The sequence below is a fragment of the Salmo salar genome, chromosome 22 (assembly GCF_965601325.2).
Source record: "Salmo salar chromosome 22, fSalSal1, whole genome shotgun sequence".
Lineage (NCBI taxonomy): Eukaryota > Metazoa > Chordata > Actinopteri > Salmoniformes > Salmonidae > Salmo > Salmo salar.
In genome coordinates, this window is record NC_138312.1 from 38115225 (window position 1) to 38137242 (window position 22018).

The window sequence follows — 22018 nt, forward strand, 5'->3', positions numbered from 1 at the left end:
CTGACAATTAATCTGGATGGTTGTACAGTCATCTCAAATAAAACTGTGAAGGACCTCGGCGTTACTCTGGACCCTGATCTCTCTTTTGAAGAACATATCAAGACTGTTTCAAGGACAGCTTTTTTCCATCTACGTAACATTGCAAAAATCAGAAACTTTCTGTCCAAAAATGACGCAGAAAAATGTATCCATGCCTTTGTTACTTCTAGGTTGGACTACTGCAATGCTCTACTTTCTGGCTACCTGGATAAAGCACTAAATAAACTTCAGTTAGTGCCAAATATGGCTGCTAGAATCCTGACTAGAACCCCAAAATTTGATCATATTACTCCAGTGCTAGCCTCCCTACACTGGCTTCCTGTTAAGGCAAGGGCTGATTTCAAGGTTTTACTGCTAACCTACAAAGCATTACATGGGCTTGCTCCTACCTATCTTTCCGATTTGGTCCTGCCGTACATACCTACACGTCCGCTACGGTCACAAGACGCGGGCCTCCTAATTGTTCCTAGAATTTCTAAGCAAACAGCTGGAGGCAGGGCTTTCTCCTATAGACCTCCATTTTTATGGAATAGTCTGCCTACCCATGTGAGAGACGCAGACTCAGTCTCAACCTTTAACCTCTCTAGGGTAGGGGGCAGTATTCTCACATCCGGATAAAAAACGTACCCGATTTAATCTGGTTATTACTACTGCCCAGAAACTAGAATATACATATAATTGTTTGATTTGGATAGAAAACACCCTAATGTTTCTAAAACTGTTTGAATGGTGTCTGTGAGTATAACAGAACTCATATGGCAGGCAAAAACCTGAGAAGATTCTGTACAGGAAGTGCCCTCTCTGACCATTTCTTGGCCTTCTACACTCTCTTTATTGAAAACAAAGGATCTCTGCTGTAACGTGACACTTCCTAAGGCTCCCATAGGCTCTCAGAAGGCGCCAGAACGTTGAATGATGACTTTGCAGCCCCAGGCTGAAAAACAGTAGCGCATTTGGATAGTGGTCAATCTGAGAACAATGAGACGGGTGTGCGCGTGCACGTGAAGAGTCCATTTTAGATTTTGAGTCTTTGAATGAAAACAGGGTTTCCCGGTCGGAATATTATCGCTTTTTTACGAGAAAAAAATCGCATAAAAATAGATTTTAAACAGCGTTTGACATGCTTCGAAGTACGGTAATGGAATATTTAGAATTTCTTTGTCACGATACGCGTCCGCGCGTCACCGTTCGGATAGTGTCTTGAACGCAAGAACAAAACAGAGGATATTTGAACATAACTATGGATTATTTTGAACCAAACCAACATTTGTGGATGAAGTAGAAGTCACGGGAGTGCATTCTGACGAAGAACAGCAAAGGTAATCCAATTTTTCTTATAGTAAATCTGAGTTTGGTGAGTGCCAAACTTGGTGGGAGTCAAAATAGCTAGCCAGTGATGGCGAACTATCAACTCAGAATATTGCAGAATGTGCTTTTGCCGAAATGCGGGACGAATTCGTCCCACATAACCTCTCTAGGGTAAGTCTTTACTGAAGACATATCTCTTCAATAGGTCCTATGATTAAGTGTAGTCTGGCCCAGGGGTGTGAAGGTGAACGGAAAGGCTGGAGCAACGAACCGCCCTTGCTGTCTCTGCCTGGCCGGTTTCCCCTCTCTCCACTGGGATTCTCTGCCTCTACCCCTATAACAGGGACTGAGTCACTGGCTTACTGGTGTTCTTCCATGCCGTCCCTGGGAGGGGTGCGTCACTTGAGTGGGTTGAGTCACTGACGTGGTCTTCCTGTCGGTTGGCGCCCCCCCTTGGGTTGTGCCGTGGCGGAGATCTTTGTGGGCTATACTCGGCCTTGTCTCGGGATGGTAAGTTGGTGGTTGGAGATATCCCCCCAGTGGTGTGGGGGCTGTACTTTGGCAAAGTGAGTGGGGTTATATCCTACCTGTTTGGCCCTGTCCGGGGGTTTCATCAGATGGGGCCACAGTGTCTCCTGACCCCTCCTGTCTCAGCCTCTAGTGTTTATGCTGCAGTAGTTTATGTGTCGGGGGGCTAGGGTCAGTCTGTCACATCTGGAGTATTTCTCGTCTTTTCCGGTGTCCTGTGTGAATTTAAATATGCTCTCTCTAATTCTTTCTTTCTTTCTTTCTTTCCTTCTTTCTCTCGGAGGACCTGAGCCCTAGGACCATGCCTCAGGACTATCTGGCTTGATGACTCCTTGCTGTCCCCAGTCCACCTGGCCGTGCTGCTGCTCCAGTTCCAACTGTTCTGCCTGCGGCTATGGAACCCTGACCTGTTCACCGGACGTGCTACCTGTCCCAGACCTGCTGTCCCAGACCTGTTCACCGGACGTGCTACCTGTCCCAGACCTGCTGTTTTCAACTCTAGAGACAGCAGGAGCGGTAGAGATACTCTCAAAGATCGGCTATGAAAAAGCCAACTGACACTTACTCTTGTGTTACTGATTTGATGCACACTCGACAACTACTATGATTATTATTATTTGACCATGCTGGTCATTTATGAACATTTGAACATCTTGGCCATGTTCTGTTATAATCTCCACCCGGCACAGCCAGAAGAGGTCTGGCCACCCCTCATAGCCTGGTTCCTCTCTAGGTTTCTTCCTAGGTTTTGGCCTTTCTAGGGAGCTTTTCCTAGCCACCGTGCTTCTACACCTGCATTGCTTGCTGTTTGGGGTTTTAGGCTGGGTTTCTGTACAGCACTTTGAGATATCAGCTGATGTAAGAAGGGCTATATAAATACATTTGATTTGATATTCATAATTGTAATCCATATCGTATCACCATCATAGTTGCATCATAATTACCTATAACATCATTGAAAAACACATCCCAGCATTTCCATAGCAATTGACGTTTCACATGATCATGAGAGACCGTGCAATACTCTAGAGACGGCTTCACTACAGTACAAATGTATTCCGTACAATATGTTATTATTCCCCAATGCCCCTTTTTTGATATCTTCCCCTTGCTTGTTGTAAACATAAATAAACTTGCAGACAAATACATAAAAAAGATAAACAATAAACACATTAAATTATAAAACAGTTCCACAATAGAGGGAGAGAAGAGAAGAGAAAGAGGGTTAGAAAAGAGAGCGAGATCAGGTGTGTGTGTGTGTGTATATGTATGTATAAGTCCATATGTGTAAGCAAGCATGTAGTTGAGTACGTGTGTGTTCATATCCACTTCATAATGTTCACATGTTGCAAACAAGAACGTAAGCAATAAAAACATCTCAATTAATGATGCACCAGAAAAGCCCTGAGTCGTATTCTCATTGAACGCTAGTTCCGGCAGTCCCTCCCTGTTTAAGTTTGTTTTCTTCTGTTTGGTGCCTAATGAATACGACCCAGGTCAAAGATTCTCTGAGATATTGTACCAACCCTAAAAAGTGATAAAATATTACTGCACAGGGGGAGACCCACTTACGTTCTCTCTACCCTACTCTCAATTTCACACTTTACTCCTCTAGTTCAGCTTCTCTCTCCCCAACACACAAGCCAGTAGGGAGTTGTGGAAACCCTGTAGCCGACAAAAACAAATGACCAAGACCAAATGCATTACTTTCAAACCATTGTGTGGATTTCAGTGACTAGAGTTTGCGTAAGTGACAACAACCCATGTCTTATTTCACAAAATGTGCAGATGCATAAGAATCCACACATCTACAATGTTTACGACGAGCAAGAGGCTTTACTGTTTCAGTGAGCACTTGACTACGCCTAGCCGGGGAGTGCTGCTGACCAGACCACTGACCAACCAGAGGCTGATGTTTGTGTCTGCCTGGGCTCTGAACGGTTCTGTCTCTGTTCTGGAAGCCAATATGGGTCACGGGGTCCAGGACAAGCCCGTCTTTGTCCCTCTCCACTTGGACACAATGTGAGGGGGAGGAGGGGGGCGGCCCCTGGAACACCATGAAGCTCTAACAAACATTCCGCTGGGCCACATCATAGTCTGGAAAACAATCAGTCTGTTTAAGTGTCAGAGAGAGAGAATTAGAGAAGGAGAGTGGGGGAGGGAAAGGGTTCAGTATGAGGAAAGGGGATAGGACAGGAGGCTTCTATTAAGCACTAGTTGGTCTGGAAACCTGTTTCAATAAAAGTGCCATCTCCTGCAGCAGCGGGCTATAATCCTAATCCGTAATGAGCATTGTCAGAGGAGCCAACTGGACATTGGGTCTGGATTGGTCCATCTCTCCTTATAAGTGGATCAGGCGGGTGCATGTTCATCTACAGGCCATAATCTCCATTTATGTATGTACAGTAGAATAATAGTGAAGACATCAAAACTATGAAATAACATATGGAATCATTCATTAACAAAAAAAATATATATATATATAAAATAAATATATATGTGTTATATTTGATTCTTCAAAGTAGCCATCCTTTGCACACTTTTGGCATTCTCTCAACCAGCTTCATGAGGTAGTCACCTGGAATGCATTTCAATTAACAGGTGTGCCTTGTTAAAAAGTTTGTGGAATTTCTTTCCTTCTTAATGTGTTTGAGCCAATCAGTTGTGCTGTGACAAGGTATGGGGGTATACAGAAGATAGCTCTATTTAGTAAAATATCAAGTCCATATTAAGGCAAGAACAGCTCAAATAAGCAAAGAGCCAATCAGTTGTGCTGTGACAAGGTAGGGGTGGTATAGTTTTGTACTTTTTTGGGCAAGCCACCACTTATTACAGTAGCTGCATGTTTAATATAGGCTAGTCTTGACTAAGACAATAGTGTTACGTTTGGCAACAGTAGCAAGCCTATCAGAGATATCGTGGCAAGATCCTGAGGCCCAGAACTGAACCACACACCAAAGTGTGCAACAGAACAGTGTACTGTCTACACTCGGTTGTTTTTAAGAAACCGTTTAAATTAAATTGTTTAAATCATAGCCTAAGTTTGTATCCCAGATTCCTGTTTAGTAGCAGTTAAATCAAATCAAAGTTTATTTGTCACATGCGCCGAATACAACAGGTGTAGACCTTACAGTGAAATGCTTACTTACAGGCTCTAACCAATAGTGTGAAAAAAAGGTGTGTGTGTGTAAGTAAAGAAATAAAACAACAGTAAAAAGACATTTGAAAATAAGAGTAGCAAGGCTATATACAGACACCGGTTAGTCAGGCTTATTGAGGTAGTATGTACACGTAGGTATGGTTAAAGTGACAATGCATATATGACAAACAGAGAGTAGCAGTAGCGTAAAAAGAGGGGTTGGCGGGTGGTGGGACACAATGCACATAGCCCGGTTAGCCAATGTGTGGGAGCACTGGTTGGTCAGGCCAATTGAGGTATTATGTACATGAACGTATAGTTAAAGTGACTATGCATATAAGATAAACAGAGTAGCAGCAGCGTAAAAGAGAACGGAGCAGGCTAACGCTAGCAGTGCTAGCCCACTGGTGTTTTTAAATCCACGGATGGACACAAATGCATCAGGTGTGAGAGGATTTCCACACAATCACAAGATGGAGAGGGTTTTGTCTACCCTAAATGCACCACCATCAAGCAGCTTTGGGAAGAGATCCTCCAGCTGTTATCTCAGCTGCGAGAAAAGGATTACCTGCTTTCTAAGTAAACCAACCTTGTTGTAACCCAGGCAAATCGTATCTCAGGTTTAAATTCCTTCTATAGCAAAGCTGTTGAGTCGGGGGGCGTTGGTCTGTCCCAATCTAACGGACAGATGTTAAACTCAACTCCACGGCTCATGGGAGACCGGACACTCGGAAGGCGTAGGAAAATTGGGGAGGCAGACACCCAGTGACACCCTCCCTCACCGCAGTTCACTTCCCCATCGGATTCCATTATGACCATCATCATTGTGGGCAGCTCGATGGGGAGAGATTTTGGCCTGCCTACGATCTATGGACCGACCAAGGTCCACTGTCACCCAGGAGCCCGTGTCCATGACCAACTCCCTCCCCTGCCCACAGTTCTGGCCAACTACTCCAAAATTGACACCATAGTCACTCACGTAGGTTTTAACGACCTTCGTTTTAGGCGATCTAAGGAACTGAGGAAGGACTTTATTTTAAAACTGGGACACTAAAGTCCATGGAGAATAAGAACACCTCCCAGCTACCCACTGCACTGAGGATAGGAAACTCTGTAAACTCCGATAAATCCACTATAATTGAGAATTTCAATAAGCATTTTTCTACGGCTGGCCATGCTTTCCACCTGACTACCCCTTCCACGGTCAACAGCACTGCACCCCCCACAGCTACTTGCCCAAGCCTTCCCATTTCTCCTTCTCCCAGATCCAGTCAGCTGATGTTCTGAAAGAGATGCAAAATCTGGACCCCTACAAATCAGCCAGGCTAGACAATCTGGACCCTTTCTAAAATTATCTGCCGAAATTGTTGCAACCCATATTACTAGCCTGTTCAACCTCTCGTGTCGTCTGAGATTCCAAAAGATTGGAAAGCAGCTGCTGTCATCCCCCTCTTCAAAGGAGGGGACACTCTTGACCCAAACTGCTCTTGACCCAGACCTATATCCATCCTACCTTTCTACGGTCTTCTAAAGCCAACTCAACAGATTACTGACCATTTCGAATCCCACCGCTATGCAATCTGGTTTCAGAGCTGGTCATGGGTGCACCTCAGCCACGCTCAAGGTCCTAAACGATATCGTAACCGCCATCGATAAGAAACAATACTGTGCTGCCGTATTCATTGACCTGGCCAAGGCTTTCGACTCTGTCAATCACCACATCCTCATCGGCAGACTCAATAGCCTTGGTTTCTCAAATGATTGCCTCGCCTGGTTCACCAACTACTTCTCCAATAGAGTTCAATGTGTCAAATCAGATCGCCTGTTGTCCGGGCCTCTGGTAGTCTCTATGGGGGTGCCACAGGGTTCAATTCTTGGGCCAACTCTTTTCTCTGTATACATCAATGTCGCTCTTGCTGCTGGTGAGTCTCTGATCCATCTCTACACAGACGACACCATTCTTTATACTTCTGGCCCCTCTTTGGACACTGTGTTAACTACCCTCCAGACGAGCTTCAATGCCATACAACTCTCCTTCCATGGCCTCCAACTGCTCTTAAATACTAGTAAAACTAAATGCATGCTCTTCAACCGATCGCTGCCTGCACATGCCTGCCCGTCCAGCATCACTACTCTGGACGGTACTGACTTAGAATATGTGGACAACTACAAATACCTAGGTGTCTGGTTAGACTGTAAACTCTCCTTCCAGACTCACATCAAACATCTCCAATCCAAAGTTAAATCTAGAATTGGCTTCCTATTTCGCAAACAAAGCATCCTTCACTCATGCTGCCAAACATACCCTCGTAAAACTGACCATCCTACTGATCCTCGACTTCGTTGATGTCATTTACAAAATAGCCTCCAATACCCTACTCAATAAACTGGATGCAGTCTATCACAGTGCCATCCGTTTTGTCACCAAAGCCCCATATACTACCCACCACTGCGAACTGTACGCTCTCGTTGGCTGGCCCTCGCTTCATACTCGTCGCCAAACCCACTGGCTCCAGGTCATCTACAAGACCCTGTTAGGTAAAGTCCCCCCTTATCTCAGCTCACTGGTCACCATAGCAGCACCCACCTGTAGCACGCGCTCCAGCAGGTATATCTCTCTGGTCACCCCCAAAGCCAATTCCTCCTTTGGCCGTCTCTTCTTCCAGTTCTCTGCTGCCAATGACTGGAACGAACTACAAAGATCTCTAAAACTGGAAACACTTATCTCCCTCACTAGCTTTAAGCAACAGCTGTCAGAGCAGCTCACACATCACTGCACCTGTACATAGCCCATCTATAATTTTGCCCAAAAAACTACCTCTTCCCCAACTGTATTTATTTATTTTGCACCACATTATTTCTATTTTGCACTTTCTTCCACTACAAATCTACCATTCCAGTGTTTACTTTGCCACCATGGCCTTTGCCTTTACCTCCCTTATCTCACCTCATTTGCTCACATTGTATATAGACTTATTTTTCTACTGTATGTTTGTTTTACTCCATGTGTAACTCTGTGTTGTTGTATGTGTCGAACTGCTTTGCTTTATCTTGGCCAGGTCGCAATTGTAAAATGAGAACTTGTTCCATTGATTATTTTTGTGTGATTTTGTTGTCAGCACATTCAACTATGTAAAGAAAAAATGTAATAAGATTATTTCATTCATTCAGATCTAGGATGTGTTATTTTAGTGTTCCCTTTTTTGAGCAGTGTAGTTTCTCCTATAGGAGACACTGATGGAGCTACCCTGTGTCCATCAAATACCTCTACCTACCTAAGCTAAACCTTCCCAGTAAACACTTTACCAGTCCCTTTTCAATGAAATAACTGAGTAATTACTAAATCATTTTTGGTCCTCAACTCTAATTCGATCATGAGATGAACTAGGACTCAGTGAAAAAGTAAGAGTAAAACAAATAAAAAAAGTGAATTAAAATGGTTATTTTATGTAAGGGGCAATACAAAGTATAGTTAAACTTACTTATTTTCTCTGAGATGTGTTGTGTCTCACCTCCTACACCCTCCAAGAATCTATATGAAAACATTTACAACCCCTCACTGCACATTATAAGGCCACACTGGATTGTGCAACTCTCCTTTTTGAGGGAGGACGTTAAGGGGAAGCCCTTCAACTATGTAAGTGGAGAAGGTATGTGCATCCTATTCTTTATATAGTGCACTACTTTGGACCAGGGCCAACAGAGCTCTGGTCAAAAGTAGTGCTATATGTAGGGAATAGGGTGCCATTTGGGACGTAGACGGTGTATCCATTAATATTGATGGCGTGTAGTGTGAAACATTCATGGCATGGTTTTCTTTGGACACTAAGGATATTTCCCTTTGGTCATTTAGAAGGTTGTCTGATTGCAACTACACCACTTATGTGGGCGCAGTCGCTTAGGCAAGTTGTAAGAGACACTTTCTCCTCCATTGGAAAACAAACTACTACCCTTCTCACACCATTGAGCCAAGTGAAACAAAGCCAAGCCACGCTATATCGGCAGGTCTGGCTATGCATCCAACATAGTTGCTGGAAGCGTTCTGGAAAGGACAATGTGAAAAGAACAGCATGAGCCAGTATGGTTCAGATTGTCCCCTATAGTGTGAATCAGGCATAAGAGTCAGTAGGCACCATGTTGTTCTTGCGTGTGTCATGTGACCCCATTTTGCTCAGTCCTCCAAGTGTCAGGGCCGCACTTTTTTTTAACATCCAAAATCAGATTACACATTTAAAGAAGGGATCTTACACATCACATGGCATCTTATATCAATATCATGAGGCATACTAATAGAGTTAAGTTAAGATGTTATTCTGGTGCATTTTTTTGCATCCAAATTAGTTTTTTTCTTCTTCCTGATGACTGACTAAATTTTACCTCATGGTTGCCATGTATAACAGACAGACCTAGAAACACAATCCCACCCACCCACAAATACGATTTGCCCACTACAATATTGCGTTGTTGAGTTGGGTGTGCAAAACCTGTAAAGACAATAGTGTAGATCGGTGCCTCAGACTGTCAAATACCTTAAAACTTGTATAGCCTAGTCAGTTTTGAGACTGCGATACAATGAACTGGGAGTGCTTTCTCTAATGACTTGTTGTGGGTACCTAGTGATGATCGAAGCTACATGTTCTACACCTACAGTACTACAGCCATTCCATGTTTGCAGCAAACCATAGCATGTAAGCTCGCTATTTTGGGAAGCATGTTTATACCACTATTCATTACTAAGCCCATAAGGTTTCTAGTTGACACAGATCTTCTCACATAAACGTAGGTCTGTTCGTGTGGAGCAAGGAAATTCAGTGTAAAAGCAGATGAATTAATTTTTTAAGACAACAGATGGTGTCACATTGTGGACAGCACGCACAATTAACCCCAGCAGTCCAACTGTGGCTGGAGGGGATGTAACTGACCAGTTAGCAGAATGAATTAACTCTCTACTCAGCCGCTGTACATGGACAACATAATTGGCTTAGATCAAATATGACAGGACAGACGAGGGAAACCCAGATGCACACACAGTAACAGGTGCACTTGGCAACAACTCCCCAGCTTGCTGCTGTCCTCACTCAACTTACCTGGTAAAACGAAGTTACATATATATTCGAGAATAAAAAAAGAAAGTCAACGTTTAGAGACTATCATGAGAAAAAGAACAAATGGCAGCAAAAAGAGCAGGCAGAAGGAACAGATTTGTTCAAACCTCAGGCTGCAGTGTATGGTTCAAACCAAAGACTATATACCAACGCCCTAAATTATGAAGTAGCAGAGGTGTGCCTGGGGCTACAGATTCTTCATCAACACTGCAACAGTGTTACAAGATGTGTGTATGGAGTGATTTTAGTACCAACAGATACTGTATTTGAATTCAATATTTATGATTTGAAACTGAATTGAATATTGCATTCAGTTTTAAAAATGCAATTTATGCTTAAATTTTAATATGGTAAATACAGCATTAATTGTCTGTGTATCAAGCTTTAAACTAATTTCAAGTTCACCAAAGTTTTATATATTCAACTTCTCAGATGCATTCAGATTTCAAACTGAATTCTCTAAATTCAGATTCAAAATTAGAGACCACATCCTGGTTCTTTGCAAGGAATTGTAGCATGATAAGCACCCAACTTCCTACTTTTTAAAATTATTACTACTACATTGCTGAAAGCTAAGGATCTCTGGAACATGATCATGCCTTCTGTTCACCTCTGATGCTCACAGGAGGCGCAGAAGGGAGTGTGACAAAAACAGCAATATAGCCCTCTGAGCAATATGCAGTAGTTGAATAGACCCGTCATAGTTATTCTCTATTGACTGACTGGGTTTCGAACCGGGTCTCCTGCATGTCACAAGACTGTTAGCCCACTTAGCTAAAGCCTATAGGGATGAGATCACAAAGTTATGTAAAAGACGACACGCTGCTTGCTTAGGAAGTACCACTTCTCCCTCATTGAGCTCATGTGGAGCTTCAAACTCAGGACCTTTGCCTCGAAAACCCACATGACCGCCTTCTAGAAGTTTTCCAACCCACCGCACTATTGAAAAAGCCTTTCTTCAATTGAAGAGGGGTGGCACTTCAGGCTGATGAGTGAGTTTCATTTACCTCTCAGTGACCCCAGAGGTTGAGCTGAGCGAGTAACTTGTCTGAGAGCTGATAAGTGACATTGTCCCGCACACAGGAGACTTGGGTTGGAACCCCATCATTCAAACTATAATCTCCAGGTCTCAGGCAAAAAGGTTGCTCATCACATGCATGATCATCAAACCACCTCATAGTCCCATAAAGCTCAGCTGGTAGAGCATGGCACTTGCAATGCCAGGGTTGTGGGTTCGATTCCCATGGGGGACTAGTACGAAAAAAGTATGAAAATGCACTCACTACTGTAGGTCACTCTGGATAAGAGTGTCTGCTAAAGGACTTAAGTGTAAATGTATAAAGTTGCACCCTCATTAAATGGGGTGCACAGATCCTTCTGTCACAGAAACTGTTGTTGTGCAGGAGGCCTGAGTTCTAATCCAGTCAGCTATATTGGTGCCGTGATGTCTAAGTATGATGTTAAAAAGGGGTGAAATGTAACTGAGGTCCACGCTCTTTTGATGAGTAACCTTGCTGGAGACTTGTTCGTTTCCTGTACTCAGCCCTATGGGCTTTAGCTAAGTGGGCTAACACAGTCTTGTGACATGCAGGAGACCCGGTTCGCACCAAGTCAGTCACAAGAGCAAGATTAATTAGGGAGTGGAAAAGCTATCCTTAGAAGGGCTATTAAACCATTTCATAATGGGGACCAAATGGCTGTATTTGTCACACTCCCTTCTATTGTGTCCATAGAGGGGAACTGAAGCTTTCAGTAATGGGGTCATATTCGCTTGTAGCCAAATGTATAGGAAGAAAATAAATTAAACATGCCACATTGGCTTCAGAAACCTGTTTAACACAAATGGTTTCATTCTGTTCTCCTTTACCTCTCTCCTGGCTGGCAAAGTACCAGGATGCTGTCTCTGGTTTTGAATCAGAATTTAGAGAACTGCGTTTGAAAACAACCTGAGAAGTTTAATATATTCAACTTTGGTCAACTTGAATAGAGACAATGAATGCAATATTTACCATATTGAAAATGAATAGACAAATATTGAATATCAGTATTTAAATTTAATTTTAAAGCTGAATTAAATATTCATTCAATTCAGTTTGAAATCATGAAATACAAGTTCAACTTATGAATTCAATGATTCAATTTGTGCATTACAAATTCTAAAATATTACAGTACATTCAAATGCAATATCTAAATACAAATTCAAAAACATTTAATTCAAATAGTTTGTTGGCAGTGAAATCGCTCCATAAGTGTGCATGCATGAATTTAGTAGCATTTTCCATCAGCAATGTACGCGGCAAAAAGGCATAGAGACAAAATTCGAAACAAAATTGGCAATATGCCAAGAATCAGCTAATTAAAAAGTTGAGTTCAAGTCAACAGATCTGGGAGAGGCGGCATCGATTGAATCCCTGCCTGTGCACACATTGCTAACACAGAACACATGTGTTATTGAAAACAAATGTGGGAGGATTGCAAAGTATCCATGCGTATTGGCTAGCAACTGATTCAACAATAATCACGAATTAGCTCCTTCCTGACGCCAAGGCAAAGATCCCGTTTTCAGAACCACGGCCTCCAACCTGCCGATTCCCACGCTGTGTAGTAGGCTAACTGGATAATAACTGGCTCTGTTACGCTAACGACATTTGTGGTCATGTACTATAGTTAGCATACCTGATGTTGAGCGCTGAGGAACAAGTGCTATGCAGGTAATTTGGTAGTACCAAAAGAGTGGGAACAATTCCAACGCTCTACTGTTAGCTAAGAAATAACACCACGGGAACTTACCTAAATCATCCATGGTGGTAGCAGAAGGAGTCGGCTCTACACTATGAACGAACGAACCGGGCCGGTTGTCCTTTGATTCGATTGTCGGTTGCTCTACCTACACTGTTGCTTCTATATAGAAATTCCAGTAATCTGAATGCAGTACAGAAGTTTTCAGTTAGCTGCTTCCCTGCTACACTCAACAATAAAATGCAGTCATGGGGACAAGCAGCTCACCCCCACCTGGAGCCTCCAAATTTACCAGTAGGACTTTTAGCTATAGGCTGCCATCTAGCGGCAGTGGGCCAACTAGGTATGTTTAGATTAAATCAACAAGGTGGGATTTGTTTTTCAGTGAAATGGAAGACCCACCATTTGTTTTGAGGTCTTTATTTGGCAAGCTAAATGGCACGTACACAATTCCAATTTACACAACCAATGTCTCTTAATTGGATATGTATAACCCCTATCTATAAACTGAAATCAATTGTAGTTGCATCTAGTCCATGTACAGGTACCCGATCTTGTTTCACCATTCCTTCCAACCTATGATTGAACAATTGGCATTGCGTCAGAGGTGATCATCATGGAACGATTTAAGAATTCGAAAATGTTCTAAAAATCACGTTACTCCATATATCCACAATAGCAAGTGAGATCAACATAATTAATTTTTATTTCTTTATATTTTATAAAGTCAACGTATCATTAGCCTTGTCAATATAATTTAAAAAACTGTGGAGACATTGGTGAAATACCAATCATCCGCGAGATAAGTTTAAAAATAATAATTCACCAACTAAGATATCGAAGACTACACTGCCTAGGCCGAAACTGGTAAGTAGTGCTATCTGGAAAAGTATTTGTTGTAGCCTGGTAGGCCTATCTGAAACGAATAATTGATTTGCGCATGTGTCTACTAGTACCCTTACAAAAAAAGATTGCAGTTTTGAAACTAGTAACTGCCGACCACTGTGGTATTTTGGACGCAGTAATTGCAGAATTACTGCAGTTATACTGCACTCTTAACTGCAGTTACACCGCAAAACTACTGCAGTAAAAAAAAAAACGTTTTCTTTTGGATGCCGTATTTGCAGCATGCTGTTGTTATACTGCACTCTGACTGCAATCTTTTTTGTAAGGGTAATTCTTGACCAAGTAAAATCAAGAACGAGGTATGTCCTTTGAATCTGACTGCATAACCATTTGATGCATTTTCCAATAATGTCACACAGGCCAAAATAATGCCCCCCAAAAATCCGAAAAAGACTGACAACCTTCATGAGCAACACCAGCGACTCCTTGTGGATAATGACAGTTACCTGGTTGCCATCCGAAAACAGAAGGAACACCTTGCCAGTCTGGACACCAAGGTATGGTATGGCCAATTAGAATGACTGTTGCTAAATGACTGGCTAACTGACTGTTGCTAAAATGGCAAAGTATTGACTTGTGAATAATAATAATAATAATAATAATAGTAATATGGCGCCGAGGGGAAGGCCTGCCATCTTATCGGCTCTTAACCAACCATGCTATTTTGTTTGTTTTTTCGTATTGTTCGTAACTTGTTTTGTACATGTTGCTGCTACCTTCTCTTATGACTGAAAAGAGCTTCTGGACATCAGAACTGCGATTTCTCACCTCAAATTGGACGAAGAGTTCTTCTTCAATGAGTCGGACGGGAGGGATATAATACAGACACCCGACCAGGCCCATATCCCCATTATTCACTGGAGAAGGTAACACAGATTTTGCGGAAAGAGATCAGGGTGCCTTGTGAGGATCATGCGACGAGTGGCTAATCTGCCCATGCCTTCCGTCCTGCTAGCTAACGTTCAAACGCTGGAAAATAAATGGGACGAACAGAAAGCACGTTTATCCTACCAACGGGACATTAAAAACTGTAATATCTTACGTTTCACCGAGTCGTGGCTGAACAACGGCATTAAGAACATACAGCTGGCGGGTTATACACTCTATTGGCAGGACAGAACAGCAACCTTTGGTAAGACACGGGGCGGGGGCCTATGCATTTATGTAAACAGCAGCTGGTGCACGATATCTAAGGAAGTCTTGAGGATTTCTCGCCTGAGGTAGAGTATCTCAGGATAAGCTGTAGACCACACTATCTACCTAGAGTTTTTATCTGTATTTTTTGTAGCTTTCTACATACCACCACAGACCGATGCTGGCACTAAAACCACACTCAATGAGCTGTATACGGCCATCGGCAAACAGGAAAACGCTCATCCAGAGGCAGCGCTCCTAGTGGCCGGGGACTTTAATTCAGGGAAACTAAAATCAGTTTTACCTAATTTCTATCAGCATGTTAAATGTTCAACCAGAGGGGGAAAAAATCTAGACCGCCTTTACTCCAGACACAGAGACTCATGCAAAGCTCTCCCTCGCCTTCCATTTGGAAAATCTGACCATAATTCTATCCTCCTGATTCACGCTTACAAGCAAAAATTCAAGCAGGAGGCACCAGTGACTTGGTCTATAAAAAAGTGGTCAGATGAAGCAGATGCTAAGCTACAGGGCTGTTTTGCTAGCACAGACTGGAATATGATCTGGGATTCTTCCGATGGCATTGAGGAGTACACCACATCAGTCACTGGCTTTATCAATAAGTGCATTGATGACGTAGTCCCCACAGGGACTATATGTACATACCCCAACCAGAAGCCATGGATTACAGGCAACATTCGCACTGAGCTAAAGGGTAGAGCCACTGTTTTCAAGGAGCCGGACTTTAACCCGGAAGCTTATAAGAAATCCTGCTACGCCCTTCGATGAACCATCAAACAGGAAACGCTAAGATCAAATCATACTACACCTGCTCCGACGCTCGATGTGGCAGGGCCTGCAAACTATTACAGACTTCCAAGGGAAGCACAGCCGAGAGCTGCCTAGTAACACAAGTCTACCAGAAAAGCTAAATATCTTCTATGCTCGCTTCGAGGCAAGTAACACTGAAACATGCATGAGAGCATCAGCTGTTCCGGACGACTGTGTGATCACGCTCTCCGCAGCCGATGTGAGTAAGACCTTTAAACAGGTCAACATTCACAAGGCCGCAGGACCAGACGGATTACCAGAACGTGTACTCCGAGCATGCGCTGACCAACTGGCAAGTGTCTTCAGTGACATTTTCAACCTTTCTCTGTCCGTGTCTGTAATACCAACATGTTTCAAGCAGAACACCATAGTCCCTGTGCCCAAGAACACTAAGGTAACCTGCCTAAATGACTACCAACTCATGACACTCACGTCTGTAGCCTCGAAATGCTTTGAAAGGCTGGTCATGGCTCACATCAACACCATTATCCCAGAAACCATAGACCCACTCAAACTTGCATAACGCACCAACAGATCCACAGATGATGCAATCTCTATTGCACTCCACACTGCCCTTTCACACCTGGACAAAAGGAACACCTATGTGAGAATCCTATTCGTTGACTACAGCTCAACATTCAACACCATAGTGCCCTCAAAGCTCACCACTATGCTAAGGACCCTGGGACTAAACACCTCCCTCTGCAACTGGATCCTGGACTTCCTGACGGGCCACCCCCCAGGTGGTGAGGGTAGGCAACAACACATCCCCCATGCTGATCCTCAACACGAGGGCCCCTCAGGGGTGCATGCTCAGTCCCCTCCTGTACTCCCTGTTCACTCATGACTGCACGGCCAGGCACGGCTCCAACACCATCACTAAGTTTGCTGATGACAACAGTGGTAGGCCTGATCACCGACAACAGTGAGGCAGCCTATAGCGAGGAGGTCAGAGACCTGACCATGTGGTGCAAGGACAACAACCTCTCCCTCAATGTGATCAAGACAAAGAGATGATTGTGGACTACAGGAAAAGGAGGACCGAGCACGCCCCCATTCTCATCAATGGGGCTGTAGTGAAACAGGTTGAGAACTTCAAGTTCTTTGGCGTCCACATCACCAACAAACTAACATGGTCCAAGACAGTCGTGAAGAGGGCACGACAAAACCTATTCCCCCTCAGGAGACTGAAAAGTTTTGTCATGGGTCTTCAGATCCTCAAAAGATTTTACAGCTGCACCATCGAGAGCATCCTAACGAGTTGCATCACTGCATGTTATGGCAACTGCTCTGCCTCCGACTGAAAGGTGCACTACAGAGGGTAGTGCGTACGGCCCAGTACATCACTGGGGCCAAGCTTCCTGCCATCCAGGACCTATATACCAGGCGGTGTCAGAGAAAGACCCTAAAAATTGTCAGACTCCAGCTACCCTAATCATAGACTGTTCTCTCTGCTACCGCACGGCAAGCGGTAGCGGAGCGCCAAGTCTAGGTCCAAAAGGCTCCTAAATAGCTTCTACCCCCAAGCCATAAGACTCCTTTACAGCTAATCAAATGGCTACCCAGACTATTTGCATTGCCCCCCCCCCCCCCCCCCACCCGGAATGCTGCTGCTACTCTCTTATTATCTATGCATAGTCACTTGAATAACTCTACCTACATGTACATATTACCTCAATTACCTCAACACCGGTGCCCCTGCACATTGACTCTACCGATACCCCCTGTATATAGCCCCGCTATTGTTATTTACTGCTGCTCTTTAATCATTTGTTATTCTTATAGCTGATAAAACATTTTTTTGTTGTTGAATTTTCTTAAAACTGCATTGTTGGTTAAGGGCTTATGAGTAAGCATTTCATTGTAAGGTCTACACCTGTTGTATTCGGCGCATGTGACAAAATTTGATTTGATATTTATTTATATAGCGCTTTGCATTATACAGATAATCTCAAAGATGTTTAAAAACATAAGTACATGTAGGCCTAATTCTTGGGCTGGACAATGCATAGAATGAATAGAGTTCAACTCAATTAAACTTTATTGATCCCCTCTTCCCCATGGAGATGAAGGAGATACAGACCAAGCTGTTGCAGAGGAAGAAGGAGATGGGTGGTAGGATCCGCAGCCTGAAGAGACCTCTTCATCAGAGGAAGCACATCCGCATCATGGAGGACCGTGTCAACCAGGTACTGCAGTCATCACTACACAACCCTACATTTACAGTCACACTGTTGACGGTTTCGTTTGTTTGGCAGTCATCATCACAGAATCCAACATCTATTCAACAATCTTATATTTATACAGTCACACACAAATCAATCAACCATCACAATACATTCAACACTCACAAAATCACACAAACCTACATCCATTCCACACTTGTTGTGTGTTTGCTATGAATCAGTTATGACCAACATAAAAGGATTCTATATATGTAAGATGTACCCAGTATGGCCACGCAATCTGATTGGCCAAGAGCGAGGCATACATAGCCATGCTAAGACGATGTTCAGTGTAATGTATTAAATTCCTCATTGATTTGGTTCAAACTGGTTTGCAATGTTTTGTGATTTGAGCATCATCTCTATAGCGTTCTTATCCTGTGGTCTTGCAGGCCACTAAAAGCTTTGACAAGTTGCTATGCAGCAACCAGGCATTGCGTGATGAGATTGACCACCTGCGGCGCCAGAGGTGCTCCTTCGCCCTTATGTACCAGCGTCTGAGCAGAGAGCTACTGTCCCAGCACAATGTCATGGAAGACCTCATGGAGAAGTCTGTCCTTGCCTACGACCAGCGGTCAGAGCCACAAACACTATGTCTGTATGTGGTGTGGAGAAGTCTGTTCTTCTTGCGCTTGCCCAGCTTAGAAATGTGGGCTGTGTTTGTGTTCTAGGTCCGAGGCCCTGGCCCGTATGCTAGCTGTGAGGGAGCGTAGCAAGAAGGACACGTCTCTCTGCCACACTGAGATGACTGAGCTGAAGAGGGTCATCGACCACGAGATCAAACTCCGCAGCTTCATGGTCCAAAAATCCAAGGAGAGCGTCCCCATAGGCGAGGACGAAGAGGCCAAAAAGAGAAGTACGTTTTAGTGTCACGCTTAACATTATACATCCTACAGTTGTTCATTGAGGGGTTTCTTGTTTAGCCTAGAGGCTAGAGGCCTTTCTCGAGCTTCATCAACCTTCTTGATCAATGCTTCATGGCAGTGCATTGTCATTGGTGCAGGGGCCGAGCAGGCTCAGCGTGAGCGAATGGGAGGAGAGAGTCTGGAAACCTACCAGGCGGTGCACCGGCTGCTCGTGGAGGTGAGCGGCGACAGCGACCTGCGTCAGCTCGGCAGGACATTTGTGGAGAACGAGGAGAAGAGCTTTGCTTACTTCAACTACATCAACGAGCTGAACAACAATAGCACCACGCTGAAGGACCGCATCAACAAGCTCAGGGTCAGGGTCCACACACATACACGCACGCATGCACACACACAAACACAGGATGGGAGTTCATGTGCTGTAAGCTTGTAAAACTAGACAACTTATGAACCTAGACAAGGTTATATGACCGTGTTCTGCTGCTATCTCCCCCACAGACTGAGATCCTGCGCTTTGAGCTGGAGAACAAGCACTATGATCAACAGTGGCAGAGCCAGCTCAAGGAACTGGAGGTAAGGTTTTCATTTTTAGGAAGTTTTAGTTTGACTTTGCACAACTTTTCCCTGCTCTAATGTGTCTGCTGGTGCTTCCTTGTGCATTTCTCTGTCTGACCATGCCAATCAGTTTCTCTCCCCTATATCAATCTGTGTTCCCCTTCATCTTTTGACTTTGACATTTTGTCTCTGGTCCCTCTCAGAGAGAGCTGGAGCAGCGTCGTGGCCTGGTCAATAGTTTGGAGAGCCAGTACACTGTGGTTCTGAAGTTTTTGGACCAGCATAAGACGGCCATCGCCCACCTGTTTAACAAGATGAAGTGTAGCCCTGCTTCTATCATTGGCAAGCTGGGCTGCAGCGCTCAGGTCACTGATGACAACGTCACCCAGTTTATCGGTAGGTGGACATTGTTGGACAATCCCACTCTCTCGCAGCCTGTTGAAAATGCTAAAGCTCTCAAAATAACAAAGATTTTAATGGATTCCAAAGAAAAATTCACACACAAGATATTCAAGTTATCACCATTTTACTATGCCATTTCTAAATAAATACCTGGTAATTTCTGTACCATCAAATAAAGTGTATCCAAATTGGCAGTACAGTGTATGTAACACTCGCACAGTATCTCACACAGGCAAAGCAAAAGTGGAACATGTGGAACTCACCAGACTTCATTCCGTCCTGTCCTCTGCATCACCACAGGTATCCTGGAGGAGGAGATGCACCAGCTGTTGATGTTCCTGTCCCAGTGCAGCTACAAGGAGGCTGAGGAGATGGAGCTGCCCCCTCAGAACCTACTGCTGGTCAGCTACAGCCTGCTGCCTGCCGTGACCCCCTCTGCTACAGAGGCACCCTCCTTCGACGACAGCACCACTGAAGCACTACTGGGCCTGGGTCAGTACTGGTACAGTAGAGCCTGTGCCCCAAATGGTACCCTATTCCCTATATTGTACTATGTTGTGCTGTTGCCATGTTGTGTTGCTACCGTGTTGTTGTCATGTTGTGTTGCTGCCATTCTGTGTTGTCTTAGGTCTCTCTTTATGTAGTGCTGTGTTTTCTCCTACATTTCTATTTTTAATCCCAGCCCCCATACCCGCAGGAGGCCTTTTACCTCTTGTTAGGCCGTCATTGTAAATAAGAATTTGTACTTAATTGACTTGCCTAGTTAAATAAATAAAAGTTCAATAAATAAACAATACAGTATAGTGCATTACTTTTGACCAGGGCCGATGCACTATGTAGTGAATAGGTTTCCCTTTGGGAAACAGCTTTTAATAAACTGAAGACATTATAAAGGCAGTATAACAACCTGTTGACAGTGTAAATAATAATATAATATGTATATATGTAATATTGGGTAACATTTTCCTTAAAGTCAACACTAATCACAAGTGACCTTTAATACTTCAAGTGGAGTGTGTCGGTGTTGTGCCCCATTAACTTTGTGTGTGGTGTGCCTTACAGGCAGCGAGCAGCCTCTGGACTTCCAGACCCTGCGTGAGCGGGTGCTGCCCCGGGTGATGCATACTGAGCAGGGTAAGGTGCCCAAGGCCCCATCCGCCCCCCTAAGAGGAAAGAAGAAGGTGGGCTTCAACCCCAAGTCTGCCTGAGCAGGAGCCTCTGACGCTCTCAAGACATGTTGCTCACATACTGCGTTGTTTTAATGTCAATGAAACCATTACAGCATTCAGCTTTAGTCCTTGGTCTCAGTAATCTGTTCATTGTTCAACGTGTCCTTTGCTCCCCACACCCACCACTGCTTTTGAACAGGTTTGTTCCCATTGTTGGAGGAAATAACACAGCTCATCTAGGCCCTTATCCCTAGTCCCCCACCCCAGGAAAGATGCTTTGTTTGGGCAATGAAATAACAAATGATGGGTGGCTCAGGGCTTTGCACCTCTGCATCAAGGTCTCTCAGCATGGCCAGGCACCACCTCAGTGGAGTAACAACAGGCTTTACGGGGATCACTGGCTGACAGCTTAGTGTCTGCCCTGCCTTTGGGATGCATCATGCGGTGTAACATTACCCCGTAACCTCATGACATGCACTAAAATAAACACTGGGGCTTTGTCTTTCCAAACCAAACCCCATGTTTTGATGGAAAGTGTTAAGCCCCTCTGTACCTTGAAGGCCAGTGTGATGCCAGAAGATGGCCATCTCTGCTACATCACTGGCTCCCATTGCTCCTCTCTAAATAAAGAAGGTTACATGCTCTTAGTCTTAGGGGATCCATAATGCTCTCAGCTGCCAAAACCAAACTAAAACCCTGAATCAGTTTATAAACCAGTAGAAAAGCTCTCCCTCACTGAACAGATCATTTGAACGTATTTTCAACCCATACTAATGTCATTAACCACTGATGTAAACTCTTGCTAGTGATGAAACCTTACAGATTGAAAGGTATTGATTTTGTATATTACTTATTTTCAACACAGTGTGGCTGCAACAGTTATGTGATCAACTTGGGCAAAATAATTGAGGGAAGCATACACCCATTGATACATAGACTTGATTTGTTGAGTTGATACAGAATATCACTTAAGATGACATTCGTTCCAATATGTCATCAGTCAATCAAGTAAACAAAGGACATTGAATATATATTATGCTGTCTAAGGGGATGCTTCAAAATAAACATTTA

General features: G+C 43.8%; 2 protein-coding genes across 3 annotated transcripts in view; one reads left to right on the top strand and one right to left on the bottom strand.

The window, feature by feature from the left end:
* Positions 1 to 13139, bottom strand: part of LOC106583570 (paxillin) — a 54863-nt gene extending 41724 nt beyond the window's left edge. Inside the window, exon 1 of the mRNA XM_014167924.3 lies at positions 12911 to 13139. Coding sequence (XP_014023399.1) covers positions 12911 to 12923 — 13 coding nt within the window. The 5' untranslated portion in view covers positions 12924 to 13139. The remainder of the gene's footprint in view (positions 1 to 12910) is intronic.
* Positions 13140 to 13415: 276 nt separating this feature from the next.
* On the top strand, positions 13416 to 22013 carry LOC106583571 (coiled-coil domain-containing protein 63). Of its 2 annotated transcripts, none has more exons than XM_014167930.3 (10): positions 13416 to 13726; positions 14125 to 14262; positions 17797 to 17919; positions 18348 to 18529; positions 18627 to 18811; positions 18959 to 19176; positions 19320 to 19394; positions 19580 to 19772; positions 20079 to 20270; positions 20841 to 22013. In XM_014167930.3, exons 2-10 carry the CDS (start codon positions 14134 to 14136, stop codon positions 20984 to 20986), a joined length of 1443 nt encoding a protein of 480 aa, XP_014023405.1. In that variant the 5' UTR covers positions 13416 to 13726; positions 14125 to 14133; the 3' UTR covers positions 20987 to 22013. The 2 variants fall into 2 exon arrangements, with proteins under 2 accessions (XP_014023405.1, XP_014023403.1); XM_014167928.3 differs by lacking the exon at positions 13416 to 13726 and adding an exon at positions 13812 to 14026.
* Positions 22014 to 22018: the final 5 nt, after the last annotated feature.

What these genes read in the sequence shown, in the direction of transcription:
- LOC106583571 (XM_014167928.3), top strand. Translation starts at nt 13,988, where the DNA reads ATGCTGTTGTTATACTGCACTCTGACTGCAATCTTTTTT. An exon ending in GCCAGCTCAAGGAACTGGAG is followed by an intron (nt 19,395 to 19,579) that starts GTAAGGTTTTCA and finishes GGTCCCTCTCAG; the next exon opens with AGAGAGCTGGAGCAGCGTCG. An exon ending in CAACGTCACCCAGTTTATCG is followed by an intron (nt 19,773 to 20,078) that starts GTAGGTGGACAT and finishes GCATCACCACAG; the next exon opens with GTATCCTGGAGGAGGAGATG.